This window comes from Apostichopus japonicus, chromosome 8 (genome assembly GCF_037975245.1).
Source record: "Apostichopus japonicus isolate 1M-3 chromosome 8, ASM3797524v1, whole genome shotgun sequence".
Taxonomy (NCBI): domain Eukaryota; kingdom Metazoa; phylum Echinodermata; class Holothuroidea; order Aspidochirotida; family Stichopodidae; genus Apostichopus; species Apostichopus japonicus.
Window position 1 is genome coordinate 15,880,050 of NC_092568.1, and position 15,254 is coordinate 15,895,303.

Here is a 15,254-nt window from a genome sequence, read left to right on the forward strand (position 1 = left end):
TTTGTTATTTTGCAATGTACTTTATCTACATAAAATGAGAAACATTTTCAATGCAGTGAAAGAAGCTCTGATAATAGGAGTTGAATAAGATACGTTTGATTTTACTTTCTCCGAATAGATTAATTTTCAGTCTCAGACTTTTCTGTAACCATATATGCTAGCAGTGGCATCATAATAAAATGCATGTTACTAGTATTACCCTGATGAATCACAAATGTTAAAGGAAACAGTCACTTAAAATGATCTACATTGACTCATATTGTACATCTTAAAGTTGACTTTAATTTAAACATATACAAAGCTCAAAAAGTACCATATACCAAGCTTATTGCTCTATCTGATTATCAAAACATGATTGATGAAAAAAGAAAAAAGGAACAAGAAATATTTACTGAAAATACCAGATCTACAATAGTCTCCATAGTTCTGACATCACCCAAAGCAAATGAAGCTATAGGCTGCTGTCACTGATTCCTGTGATTCAGTCATTTATTGCCTACACCTCCAATTTCTGTTCTGTCCTTGAAATTTCTCATTGCAAGAATTGGTGGTCACGTAACTGACTTCACGGTCAAATTTAGAGATTTATTAGTCACATGACTGCCTTGACAGTCATATTTTGAGATTTATTAGTCACATGACTCCCTTCTCTGTTAACTCTTTACTCCTCTTTCTTATCTTCTTCATGTAACTCTGTAGACTGCTGGGTATTTTTTTGACCTTTGACTTCCTTCCCGGATTTGATCTCTGCATCCATTTTAGCATGACCATCTTTAATCAACTGATCTAAATCATCCTGAAAATGCAAGAAACATACTCATACAAATATAGAGGAAACATCTTGGGTTTGAAAGTAACCTGCAGTGTGTACAAATAACATATTAGCTGTAGAGATAATTCCTGGCCTGCATGTTTGATACTGTCAGTAAATTACTGAATCAAATCCAACATTCTTGGCCTGCATGTTTGATACTGTCAGTAGAATTACTGAAACAAATCCAACATTCCTGGCCTGCATGTTTGATACTGTCAGTAAAATTACTGAATCAAATCCAACATTCCTTGCCTGCATGTTTGATACTGTCAGTAAAATAACTGAAACAAATCTAACATTCCTGGCCTGCATATTTGATACTGTCGGTAAAATAACTGAAACATATCTAACATACTGTCGGTAACCTTATTCATATACTTTATATATATATATGAAAATATGGAAAGTGAAAAAACTACAAACAGACTAAACTAGAAAGTTACTTTTATTTAGTTCTTCTTTAGCTTACCAGGAACAGTATTCATGGACCGATAGTAATAAAGCGTATCATAGTCTAACATCTCAAGACTGATGACAAATACTGTATTGAGCTCAAGTAATAGATTTTAAAGCAGAGCACACCACAGTTGGTTCAAATGAATCAGGCATATGTCTTGAGACATACTACATATTGTACTACACTGCCATGCAGTGATCACACTGCTAATAGGTACCTTTAAACATACCCTCTACACTTGGAATGTTTAATACCGACAATGCTTTTTACTTTTAACAAGATGGAGAATTGATCCTAACCTTCCATTTGAGGAGCTTGGCAAGTTCAAAGCAACCATCATCACAAGTTCCTATCCAGGCAACATCTCTGGGAATTAAACAGAAGCAAGTACCAATAAATATTTCGAACAGTTGTAATAATCACGGAGCATGTTTACTTTACATTTGTAATTATAAAGTAAGAAAATTCTGTGAAATAAAAAACAACATAACAAAGTTGTGTGACAATTTGACTACATAAACTGTTTAGGAATTTTTGGAGGACAGTTGAGTTTCCAATTTCTTTGTGAGGGAGTCATTTTTATTTGATATTTATCTCAGAAACTTTACCTATCTTGAGGCAGTGACCCCAAAGACAACACAACTGCTAGGACATAGCAACATGAACAGTGGTATATGAGGCAGTGGCACTTGGTGCCCCATTAGGCAATGCTATTGCCTATATAGCAACATGAACAGTGTTATGCAATTGTGTAATCCATTTACAGGCAGTGGCACTTGGTGCCCCATTAGGCAATGCTATTGCCTATATAGCAACATGAACAGTGTTATGCAATTGTGTAATCCATTTACAGGCAGTGGCACTTGGTGCCCCATTAGGCAATGCTATTGCCTATATAGCAACATGAACAGTGTTATGCAATTGTGTAATCCATTTACAGGCAGTGGCACTTGGTGCCCCATTAGGCAATGCTATTGCCTATATAGCAACATGAACAGTGTTATGCAATTGTGTAATCCATTTACAGGCAGTGGCACTTGGTGCCCCATTAGGCAATGCTATTGCCTATATAGCAACATGAACAGTGTTATGCAATTGTGTAATCCATTTACAGGCATTGGCACTTGGTGCCCCATTAGGCAATGCTATTGCCTATATATAGCAACATGAACAGTGTTATGCAATTGTGTAATCCATTTATAAGGCATTGGCACTTGGTGCCCCATTAGGCAATGCTATTGCCTATATAGCAACATGAACAGTGTTATACAATTGTGTAATCCATTTACAAGGCAGTGGCACTTGGTGCCCCCTTAGGCAATGCCATTGCCAGGATATAGCAAGATGAACAGTGTTATACAATTGTGTAATCCATTTACAAGGCAGTGGCACTTGGTGCCCCCTTAGGATATGCCATTGCCAGGATATAGCATCATGAACAGTGTTATACATTCAGTGTAATCCATTTATGAAACCATCAGTATGATATCAGCGCCCATCCCAGTGCCTAGAAGAGAATCAGGACTTGTTTTCAATCACCTTTTTCTTTCTATTCTTTATCTCACCTGTCTTAATTTGTTTTTTCTATTTTCAGATCTGAAATTATCATATTATATGTTAAAGATTTATTGAATGTTGTGTTAAGACCCTACAGGTGCTTTTCTCTTCCTTCTTGGCTGTGAATACCTTTTATGTTTTCTTTCATAATTAGTTTTGAAAATATAAGGAGATTTGTGCTCTGAATGTAAGATGTCTTTAGGCAATATCTTAAAGGATTATATGTTAGTGCTGTTTGCAACAATACTGTGGAAAATCTACTTTTCGTAAGATTTTAAGTAAGATTTGCATAGCAATGCAAAGCCATAACAAAGTATTAGACAAACCCACCATTTGCATGAAACAGCACAAGTAGGGCATAATATTCACCTCAGAGAAAGCTACGGATAACCAGTATTGCCAAATCTTAAAGGATCACCCTAGCAAGACAGGTAATTATGATTTATAATGAAACTGAAGGCTCTGTAAAGTTAGATAAGCTTGAAAGTATATTATCTATAGTAAGCTATCTATAGTATATAATAAATAATTTAGAAGAGAGGCTTGAAGCTAGCTAGCTAAAGTGTGGGACAGAGGGCTGGATGGTATCTGGGAGCTATCCACACAAATATATCAATATATATTAATATATATCAATGCATCATCATATCTGTAAAGGCAGCCAACCAGGCTGAAAGACCACTATACACTGGTAACTAAGGGAGGGTTAAATTTCAAATAGCAAGCCTTGTTGCACCTAACGGAAGGAATGGTTCGTTTTATTAATAATTGCTCCATTGTCATATATGCTGGCCAGGATAAATTACACTTGTGATTATTTTTAACTAAAGTGTGGATGTATTTGCAGCATTTCTTTTTACCAACAATATTTGAAATCACCTTTTGTAGAATGTTGGAAATGGAAGTTATCATGGAAATTACTTTTAACCTTCTATTCTCTAGTAATGAGAACGTTGATATATATATATAGTAAAGCATACTAGAGGTGACAAGCCACTACCTACACACCTGTAGTTTTTATCAGAATCAAAGTCCATCCCTCTGCTGAGGCCCAACATCTGCATGAACGGATCGGCCTGGTGAAAACAAGGACTAAAATGTAACTATTGATACTCTAAGAGATCTCTACTAGTGGTGCTACCCTTAGTGAACAGCTCAATCACATAGGAATTACAACATCAGAAATTCTCTTTTATGAGAAGGTCATTAGCAAATGCTTTAAAGACAGTGGTTCTACAGTTGTTCCTGTAAAAGTTTCAAGCACACATTTTTGACCAGCATACCCAGATTTTATTGATGTGATTTGATATTTCAGAACATCAAATGTACTGTACATTAACTTTGATTAAGTGCTCTATAGAATTTCTTTGTGATAACAGCATGTTTAATATTTCTCTGATTTATTGGTGTCTTTTAATTACATTTATGCAAAGATCCCAAACACACACATTCTATCTTTGGCAATGAATGATGGAAGATATCAATTAACATTGTGCAACTTAAAAACTCACCTGTCCTGACCTCTCCATATTAATTAAAAGTCTTGGACACTCTTTTGGGACTCTGTAAGTAAAATATGTGAATTTTAAGAACAAAGCAACATGTAGTTACTACAAATTTGAAGTGATCCTTGAAAACACACAAGTATTATCACTGTAGCATTCCTTAGTAAAATTTGGGCTAACTCTTGTAATTGTTGATCCTTCATTGCAATACAGACAAAAGCCATGTTCAACTGCCTGAATAAAATAAATTATACAATCCATGTAAATTTGTCCAAACAAGGTCAAAGACAGATCATAAACAAATCGAAATCTGTTGTGAATAAAATGTTGTATTTTAGAATTTCAGGGACTTCTTGTTAAATCTGGGACATTTGCAGGAACACTTGTTTATGAGGGACAAAACATTGGGATTGGGGACTATCCCTGTATATCGGGAACGTCTGATCACCTTACCTTAGGCCACATTTAGTACCTATACCAAACAACTTGCAAAAGATGTCAGCTAAAATCATGTGGAGTAACCATGGTCTGTGACACAATACATTTGTTGTTACAAAATGGAAAATAGAGAACTGAAAAAGCGGCCGGAAAAAACTTTTCCACCGAAAATTTTTTAATCCCACCAATTACTCAACTGATTAATAAGATTCAAAGCTACATTGTTTTATCAATTTTAGCAAAATATTGAGTCTGCGCAGATTCTGCTAAACTTACTTGTCGACCAAAGAGGCAAATGGTTGTACCGCTAATGATGTCCCCATAATGATTGCTAAGTCACACTTCGGTAAATCCTGTCAGAAAACAAAAAAAAGGGGATTTCATAATTTTTCAGAAAAAGATTATTTTGAATAAGCAAGCCCGTCAATGTTTGCCCAAAAGATTCTTTGAAAGTTTTGCAAGATTGACAACTCCAATACAAACAACAAAGATGCAAATAAACAATGTATGAGGTCATCATTAAGAATGTAATACACTGTATTGGGTTTATGTTATTGTATTCTTCTGAGGTAGACATTCTATCCCGATAAGTTTACTCATCAAATTATTTAATACTGTATAGTTGTTACCATCAAGTAGTGCAGACAGAGAGGTGAATAGGTGGGTTGTGTGAGGGGGAGGGGGAGGGGCGGGGGGAGGGGCAGGAAAGGAGATTTCACTCCAGGAATCGATGATGCAGAAAAATCTGCACACATAGAAGGTGACCTGGACAGAAACTTTGCTAGCTCACTAAGTTATTTGGAATAAATTAACAGAATAAATCAGAAATCAAACCAAGAGCCTTGAAAATGTTCACACATTTTGCAAACTAGTGTATAAACAACCAGCTAAGGACGCCAGGGGCTGAAACGTAGACAACTTATCTGAATGAATAGTTAATACTGTGCAAGCAATAGCCGACAGCACATTCCATCGCCCACATAGATCAAACAAGCTTCACCATGCCCATGAACAGGTTCTTCATTTACCCCTACTTTCTTTCCACCTGTTTGATACAGAGGCACAATGAATTTACACCACAACAATACCACGTTATTGCTAACGAATCAATTAACCTGAGATAATCGTAGACAAGACTCGCTGTCGAGATAAACGACAAGACTCGCAGATTTTCGCTAATTTTCATCAGCTCACAATCAAGAGGAAGGTAAATCATGTGAATCCTCCCTTATATAGAGCCTTTGGAAGACCTAACTGAAAATCCGATCATTTTCTGGCTGTTTTGAGCTGCAGAACTGCATCAGAAAATTTGTTCAACGAATGGTGAAGTGAAAGAGTTATCCTAACATAGCCTAAGCTTACGGTGTTTTGCTACTACTGCACAGTGGACCTCGGCCCAAAGCTCCAAACTACAGAATCCTACAGGCCGTCAATCGAAGCCGTTGGACTAATTATCATCGCTCAGAGTCCTGTGGGACAGTTATCGACATAAATTGGTCCGGTGGTTCCTAACAATGTCTACACGCTCCAACACAAAAGAAAAGGAAATCTCAGAGATTGTCACTCAAGTGGTTACAAAAGTAATCGCAAGCCAAGATTTCGAGCTAAAGCTGCAAGCTTGTATTGATCGAGCTCTGGATAAAAAACTGGATAAGTTTTTGAAGCAGATCAAGATAAATTCTAATAATCAAAATAAAATAAAACTGTTAGCAAACTGCTTATCCACTAGAGAGCCTGTGTAATAGAATGTGTAAAAGTAAGTTGGCCTGACGTCAGGCCAACTTACTTTTACACAAGATAAATTCTGGCAAAATACATGACCTCGAAGTGGAATCTGAGAAAACTTCTTCAGAACTGAAAACCATGCAGGACGAGATCTCGAAATTGACAGACAAACTCAACAACTCAACCAACCAATTGAACCAGCTGGAACAGTACTCCCGAAGAAACTGCATTCGTGTGTTTGGTGTGGAGGAGAAGCCGAACGAAAATACTGACGTCATCATGATGGACCTCGCATCACAGCATCTGGGACTCAACCTGAATCCAACAGACATTGATAGGTCCCATCGGATCGGTAAGAAAGAGCCGGGTAAACGCAGGGCAATAATCGTCAAATTCCAGAACTACAAAACCAGAGAACTATGCATAAAGAACAGGCGGAAATTGAAGGCCCCCCCCCTTGTAATACAGGAGGACCTAACGAAGGCGAACCAAGAGCTACTACAGGCGACGAAAAACACCACCCTGGTCAAAGCAGCCTGGTCACATGATATGAAAGTCATCGCACTGGTAAGCAAGAACAACACCGAGTTTACGAAACGAATCTGGGGTCTGAATGACTTGAAGCGTCTCTAGCTCTTTGGCACTGGAAAATGACACTGTAAATCAATAATTAATCCAAAGGATGTATACATTTACATATTTTTGTACTTTTTGTCTTCCTTTTTTATCACTCTGATCGAAAACAGGTGATGTTAGTTTGTGAAAATTGTAATCTTATCATAAGTGAAACGTATAATAAGGTTAAATGTGAAAATTGTGGTACTTTTCGGCATACGTGGTGTATCGGTAATAGGTGTAATTCTTGGATTTGTGATTCTTGTGACTCTGGTTTGCCCTTTCAAAATCTTTCAAATCACAATCTATTAATGGGTATAATCCGCCCACATGTAAAAATTTATTCACTGTTAATAAGGAAATCCATGATTATAATACAAGACAGGCTGGTCACATACATAGACTTTTTCCCCATAGTAACCTGGGTAAACAGAGTATACGTTATCGGGCAAACACTTGCTGGAATTATCTACTTAATCATCATGATCATATACAAAATGATTCTCAGTCACCACGTTCCTTTAAACGTCAATTAAGCAAGGTTTACATAAGTGATTATTGATCCATAATACTTTTTAGAAATCTTTGTTTGTTTATATCGTTAACACTGATAACTTAATTATTTTCAGGTTTTTAGATCACTTCCTTTCTCTTTATACTCAATTTCATATCTGTAAACGTTTGTATGACATACTATGTACCGTATATTGAGAAAAAAACAAATAAATGAAATGAAAATGAAACTATGTATACACTGTTTTAACCTGAATGCACCATTTCCTTGTTCCATATCCTTGAGATTAATATAGTATGTAATTCAACATATGTGCGGTCAAAATGTCTGCCATACTGAATACTCCAATTTACTCAGAAGGCAATAGAATAGAATTATAGAAAAATATCTGAGTCACTGATCCGGTGTTACAGAATTATTTCTAGTACTTATTAACATCAACGTGAAATACTTCAAAACAGATCACACTGTTTACCATTTCTTACCTCTGTGACTCTTGTGAAGAAATTTGCTGGCATACTCTCACCAAAGAAGACAATATCTACAGCAAAAAAAAAACGAAAGAATAATACCAAGATCAGCTGAATGAAATCTAATATTAATCATAACTAACTGTAAGATAAGAATTGTAGCTGGAGCTGTGTTCCTTGTTGTATGGTCTCACACATACATACACACACAAATGCTGCTGTAACACTTGAACTACACATAATAATAATCATCATAATAATAAAAATCAGCAGTTATTTTTACAACGCCTAAGCAACCACAAATGTGGGAGAAGCCCGCAAGGGCTTATGAATTATAACTTACACATCAGGTGGCTTCCATTTTAACTCAAATTTGGAATCTTTTCAAGTTATATACCGAATATATACTGAATATCACAAACACTTCCTTATCATTCAAGAACACAGATATTATAATCTTACAGGTGATTATTAAATGTAATGATTATTAAAACAATATACCTATCCTGATTCTGCCAAGTCATATTGTTGGCAATTGCCACACAGATGTACCATATAGCAGAAGAGCAGAATATGGTCATAGGTATACTGCATACAATAATAGCACCAATTAATGTTTTCGTATATGTGTTAAACCTGTTCAAAAATTGAGATTTTAAAAAGCAAAGACGTTATTGACAATACTGGGCTTTGTACTGGTGACCTCATGAGTATCACATTATATACAATAATATATATTTATATTTAAATATTTATATACAATAATAACAACAGAATCCTTTTCTTCTTATGCATTCACATACCTGGTTTAACAAGGCCGTCACAATCTTCACATCTGACCACTGATACTTCTTCCTCAAATATTTTCTCTTAAGAAAGGAATAATGAATTTTGTGTCACTCCATTTTCCATTTGAGTTCTGATAAACATTCATTTTACGATCACAAACAAAGTAATAATATGTGCAGGAATGAACAATCTTAAAGATGAAGAGGGACTATGCCACACTAATTGTGGAGATTTATCAAGAGAATGAATAACTTCAAGTTAACTGAAACAAATTCATTTTCTTTTGTTGCACTTTTGTTTCCAGAGAATCTAAAGACAGAACTCTCTCATGAGCAGTCTATATGATTTGCTTACAATAGATAGCAGACTTTCAGGGTATACTGACAATGTAATCTATATCATAGTTTTCTCATAAAAAACACAGACACTGTAACTGAAAAGAATTTCTCTGACACAAATATTCTGAAAGTTCAAGGATAAAACAACTTCTGTTGTTTATGTTTGTGTGCTCTCTAACTGGTGGTACCTATTTCTGATCAACCTCTCTGAACATATAATGCTATGGTGTTGTCATGGTGTTTGTTTCATGCAATACCGTGGTGTTATTAAGTTGAAGGTATTATGTCTGTCAATGTTTCTTACTTTTCATCCATTCTTCGGAATACTCCTTCTTACATTCACCGAGACAGTGAGAGAGATGAAAGCTTCCGTGTGCTTCTACTATCTTGTGAGTCTGTAAGCCAGCTAAGCGATCTAAAGTGTCAATGTTCTGGTACGGTAGACAGGTACAACATCATAAATACATCTGGTGCAGTGGTTAGTAGATATAGATATTAATGGTGAAGGCTTGGTGCAGCAGGTATGGAGTATGCCACCCTCACATATATGACATTCCCCACAGTTCCATGGTATTTATAACATGCAATGCTTTGCAGTTCTGTTGTACAGCATTGTTCTTATCCTTACAATGTTTTGCACGTTAATGAATACCTAGTTAAGAAAGTCCTAGTATCCACCATTATATTTGGCGTTGTCCAGACTTGTTTGGTTTTAGTATGTTGACTGCAAAGGAATGTGCAATGTCATATGCAGCAACTGCTTAACTTATTTGTTTTGTTTTTGCTAAAAACTTTGAAATGCTTTTATTATCCAGACAAAAGATAAAATTTTAGCAAAACACTGTTCAAGAAAAGCACCCAGGAGAGAACCTGGCCACAAAACACTAAACAATTGACCGATTGATCCATTCTCATCCCCAGTCCCCTTGCATCAAAACCGTGACTGTGTGATCCTAACCAGGTGTGTTTCTTGATTCCCTAGAAGGGGAACATTATTGCTACACATGATCTCAGCCAAACGGCCTAGAATCTTGTGACATGACACAGTCACAGTACTTTATCAGACCAGATGCTGCTAACAAAGTCATGTTGAACCCTTATTTGTATGTATTTTATCAGCCCTATGCGAATGACATCACATAATATTTAATCATATGAAGTTCCAAAGGAAACGAACATATATCACATCTATATGTTAACTTTTGAAAAAGGAAAGTACTTTTTGGCTCCAACAGAAATTCAAACCACAATTCCTACGGCTGATTTACTAATTAACACATCAACAACAGAATATGCAATCACTATAGCGTTTTTAGCCAATGAGTTACATTGTTTATTCTATAAGAGATTAATGTATATGGGATCCTTACATGTGTATTTAATAACAAGTATATATAAGATTAAATACCAAACTTGATTCATCACTTAAAACAAAGACTTACCTGTGTAAAGTGCCTGAGAAGGATTCCTTTATCACTCAACAGTTTCATGAAGTAATGGCAGGGAGTTGGCTTAAACTTTCCTGGATATAACTCCTTTGCTAGTTTAAAAAATGGTTCTGGATGTTGCTGCATAAAATATAGACAGAAAAATATTGTACATTTTGTATTAAATGATATGTATCTATTTATTGCAATCATATCTAAGACAAACAAGACTGCTTAATGTGTGATTATTCGTAACAAAAAAAAACACCTGCTTTGCATCTAGAATCAAGGATCATTTGATGAAAGGTCGTGATACAACAAGGTTACAGACAAATACAATTAACTTCACTTCCTAGTTCCTCTTTCCAAAATTAATGCATGATGACATTTTCTTTGCACTTTTCAGCAATTTGTTTTTAGTTTTAGGCACAGGCAAGTGTACAATAAAACTGTAATGTAACCTCAGCTTTACAGTAACAGGTCTCTTTTCTTACTTCAGGAGTCATGTGACTGATAAGACATGCACACAAAATGAAGAAAATATCTACTTGCATCTTCCAATGACTATCAAAATTACTCTTTTGGCATAATAGGTAATGTAAATGATCATGATTTTGCAGTATTTGTACACTTCTTCAACCTCCACAAGAATCAACTGTATGAATATACAGTTCTTGTTGTTTTGGGTGAGCAAAACTCCCATTCCTCCACAACCACCACATTCCGCTCCCCCACCCCCCCCCCCCCCCCGAGCAAAACTCCCATTCCTCCACACCCACCTCATTCCCCTTTCCCCCACTAAAACCTTTTCAAAACTTGGGTAGGGACCTATTGCTTCAATCCAAAGCCAGTTTACTATATATTTTAAGATATTTAGCACAATCTGTTATTTCAGACAGTGGAAGTGTACCTTACCAAGGATTAGCTGAGTATGTTGTCTCTGATTGGCCCTCCTCATCTTTACAAGTATGTACACAAATTAAAGAGACAACACATACATGTTCAGTGAACTACACTGTTATTCTCTCCCCTGCACTTTCACACATATGTCGTACATATAATGTTGGTATATAGTCACTGTCTCCAAGTGAACTTACCATGAAGAAACCGATCTCAAACATGGACTGTGGAGATGGCAAGTTGTATTCTTGGAGATTGTCGTATAAGCCAGAGCTTGGGCTCCGAAAGTCAGGAATGCCAGCAGCTAAGTGTTGAAATTTGGGAAAGATTGTGTCCAACCAGTGAAAGCAGCTACTGGCTTCTCTCGATTAATATACTAATGTATTATATCATCGTACTGATATATTAAATTTACTGATATATATATAATATAGCCTATGCACTAATATATGTACAATTGAGTATGAGCTTGTGAATGTTCATATGTTGTAATACCTCAAGAGAGAGAGATATTTGTACCAGATAGATTATGCCAAACCAGTATTAAATAATAGTTATTTTAAAGACTCCTTTCTTGGCATAGAGATTTGTCATACACAACATCATGTTATTGACATATTTTTGTAGCCCACACTGCCACCACACTAGTAATCCCTCGCTTGATATTACATGGTAGATCCTTCTTTCAATTTAACTGTAATTAAAGTTGAAATTATCATCACAAATTACAGATATCAAATTGAAGGATAATTGATATTAATCTTAACACGATTCACTGTATATGTGACCAAGTCTCTTTACCGTAAATTTTAACTTTCAAAATAGTATCAAATGCTTGAGTCAACCTGCGTGATTGTTAAATAAATAAATATAACTTACATGTTGATATTCCAGCTCCTGACATAATGATTATGTTCTTTACTGTAAAATGTAAAAATGAAGAAATTAGAACATTAGATGTATAGTAGTCTAAACAACATATAAACATAAGTACACTGATGCTGTGAGTGTCACCACTAAATATTAACAATTAATCCCAATGATTCAATGACGTGACTGATTGGATATTCAACATCCATCAGTTTGAAACCTCCTCTAATTCCACAGTCGCTTTTGCTTTTGAAGAATGCTGCTCTATTGAACATAATAGTGAACATATAACTACTTCAAAATGCATCAAGTAACTGAGGAAAGACCACCAAAAATTGAATTTCTCATTTGTTTGTAATGTGTGGATATATTTGAAATCCCCTTCCTAGATACAACAATTACTTCACAAAATGTCACTACATGTATCGGGCAATAGGATCGACCCCAAAAAACTAAAATAATTATTGGTACACATTTGTGGAGTGGAGGTTCTAGTAATTCCATTTATATTTGATGAACAAATTACAAACTTAGACAATTTTGCAATTCAGACAAGGTATACCAACCTTTTCCACTTTCAATGTACTTTGCCACTCCTTTCAAATCTAGGCTTTCCAAGACCTGCTGAGGTTTTTCTTCTGTTTCTTCTGTCTGTGCACTTTTCCTAAAGTTCAACTGTGACAGTAAGGCTGACAAGAGCCCCATTGCTATGAAAATAAACAACATCAATATTAATTATTGAGATAATACAGGGACAGATGCAGCAGGTTGAAGTTAGGAGAGGTTCTGGCCGTGGGTTGGTTGAAGCAGACCCTCCTTTTCTGTGGGACTGCAAGTTGCTCCCAGATAAATCACAAGTTTAGACATCAAATGGTACATTCATATTAGACTATTAGTTAGGTCAATAATAAGGTCTAAACACAAAAGTTGAACTAATGTCTACTTTACAATTCTTATATGAGGTTGAAAAGGGGTATGCACCTACTTCACTGTGACACTGAAACAGGCAACATGAGCAAACATGCTGAATACAAAATTACAAACACATTTCTCACAACTTAATACCAAACTAACAACTACTGACTTGCAGTAAGAATCCATGATTTCAATATGAATTATTACAAGTAGTCCTGCAATCTGCTCATGAGTACTTAGACAAATGAGAAGTAGTGAAACTTTTTTTAAATTTGTGTTCGTTTATATAATTCATAATTTACTTTGACATACCTCCTTCTGCACTTTCTGGCTCCTCAGTATCCTGCTTTGATTGTTGATCTGGGTCATCTGCAAAGAAGTACACATTGACATATTTTACTTCACAAACTCATTGATGGTATTGACAGTATTTATCCTTGAGCTCATTAGTATTATGTAAATGCTTAACTTACTAAATATGTTTCAGCACACAATAGCTAGGTTGCAAATTTTTAATGTAACCTCCCAAAAGTAATTAATAAAAAAAATAACAATAATTTCAGAAATGAAATGGAAAAAAACAACAAACAAACAATAATTTCAGAAATGAAATGAAAAAAAAACAAACAAGCAAACAATAATTTCAGAAATGAAATGCAACATTGGGCTTTTCTAACACAACCAACAGCAATTTTATGAAATGCAGCCAAATTGAAATGTATGCAAATATATTGAAATATATCAATATATTCTAGTAGTATTTAGTCCTAATATATACTCTACATACCTGGCAATGTAATGATTTTATGAAAAGTTTGCCCAGCTTGAAACATGCTAGTAAGTCTCTCAATATGGCTTTCACAAAATTAAAGTTGAGCAACGATGTAACCTTGAAAAGCTAGGCTACAGTAGGTCTAAATCATCAATGTTATAGCTTCTGTGTATCAGTGCATCTATTACTGGTTTGTTGTAAAATGTAACGAATGACAAAGTATTCTCAAATTAGTCATTCTACAATCTTTTTTGCACTATTAACATGTATTAAACAGTGGATAGTATTTGTAGCTCATTGTACGTCAAACACCTGAATTACAGATGAATTCCACTCATTTGTGGACAGACTCTTAATAGGCTAGGTACTGAAAAATTATATAGGGTTAGTTCAGTTTAGAGACCCAAGGATCAGGAAGCCTTACAGTAGCTTATTTGAGACCCTATATCCATATTAGATTGTGGATGAACACCGGCTTATTTCAAGCCTTTTCTTTTCGACAAGTGTTCAGAGGATAACGAGGCAGGAGTGTGAGTTCCCTCCCATTCCAGCTCCCAAGACCACCTTTTAACGTCCCGATCCAACGGTCGCGAATGTATATCCCAGCATCTGATCACTTTCTCAAATGCAGTGCAGCCATGACGAAGGAAGTTGTTTCAAAACCAAGTGAACAACAGACATAAACCCCTTGGCTTAATTACCAACTGTAGATAATTCTATGGAAATTGCCCCTATATGTCTAAGCTTGATAACTTCATGCGACATTTAGTAAGATTTTCCAGGTCAAACACTCTATGGTACGTTGCACTCGTAGACATAGGCCATAATTTTTGGACTAACAGCCGTGGTCCAAGACCTAGGCTACCTTAAGCTAGGTAAGGTCCAGTACTACTAGTCCTACTTCCACGAAACTCAAGCTGCATCTCTAGAGAAATGGCAAACATCGATCTAGGAAATTTGCTAAAATAGTATGACTTCTGCATATTACCTTGCTGTTCTGCCATGTTGGAGCCAGAGATTTTCTTTTCGTTTGTTGAACAAGACTGTTGGCACTGTTTTGTTGATTCGTAGCTGGTACTGGTAGTGGTACTAGTGCAACGAATATTGTTCATGTGCACTGTATTCTTCGTTCTGGTATATGTAGTAGT

General features: G+C 35.7%; 1 protein-coding gene across 1 annotated transcript; it reads right to left on the minus strand.

The window, feature by feature from the left end:
* LOC139970721 (NAD-dependent protein deacetylase sirtuin-2-like) lies at positions 1-15,254 on the minus strand. The gene is made up of 14 exons (XM_071976667.1): positions 15,095-15,254; positions 13,647-13,703; positions 12,986-13,126; positions 12,429-12,470; positions 11,747-11,853; positions 10,665-10,790; positions 9,527-9,653; positions 8,899-8,964; positions 8,111-8,166; positions 5,048-5,124; positions 4,340-4,391; positions 3,837-3,904; positions 1,571-1,637; positions 1-796 (listed from the first exon to the last, which is right to left on the minus strand). The coding sequence occupies exons 1-14, from the start codon at positions 15,216-15,218 to the stop codon at positions 662-664; spliced, it is 1,245 nt and encodes a 414-aa protein (XP_071832768.1). The 5' UTR covers positions 15,219-15,254; the 3' UTR covers positions 1-661.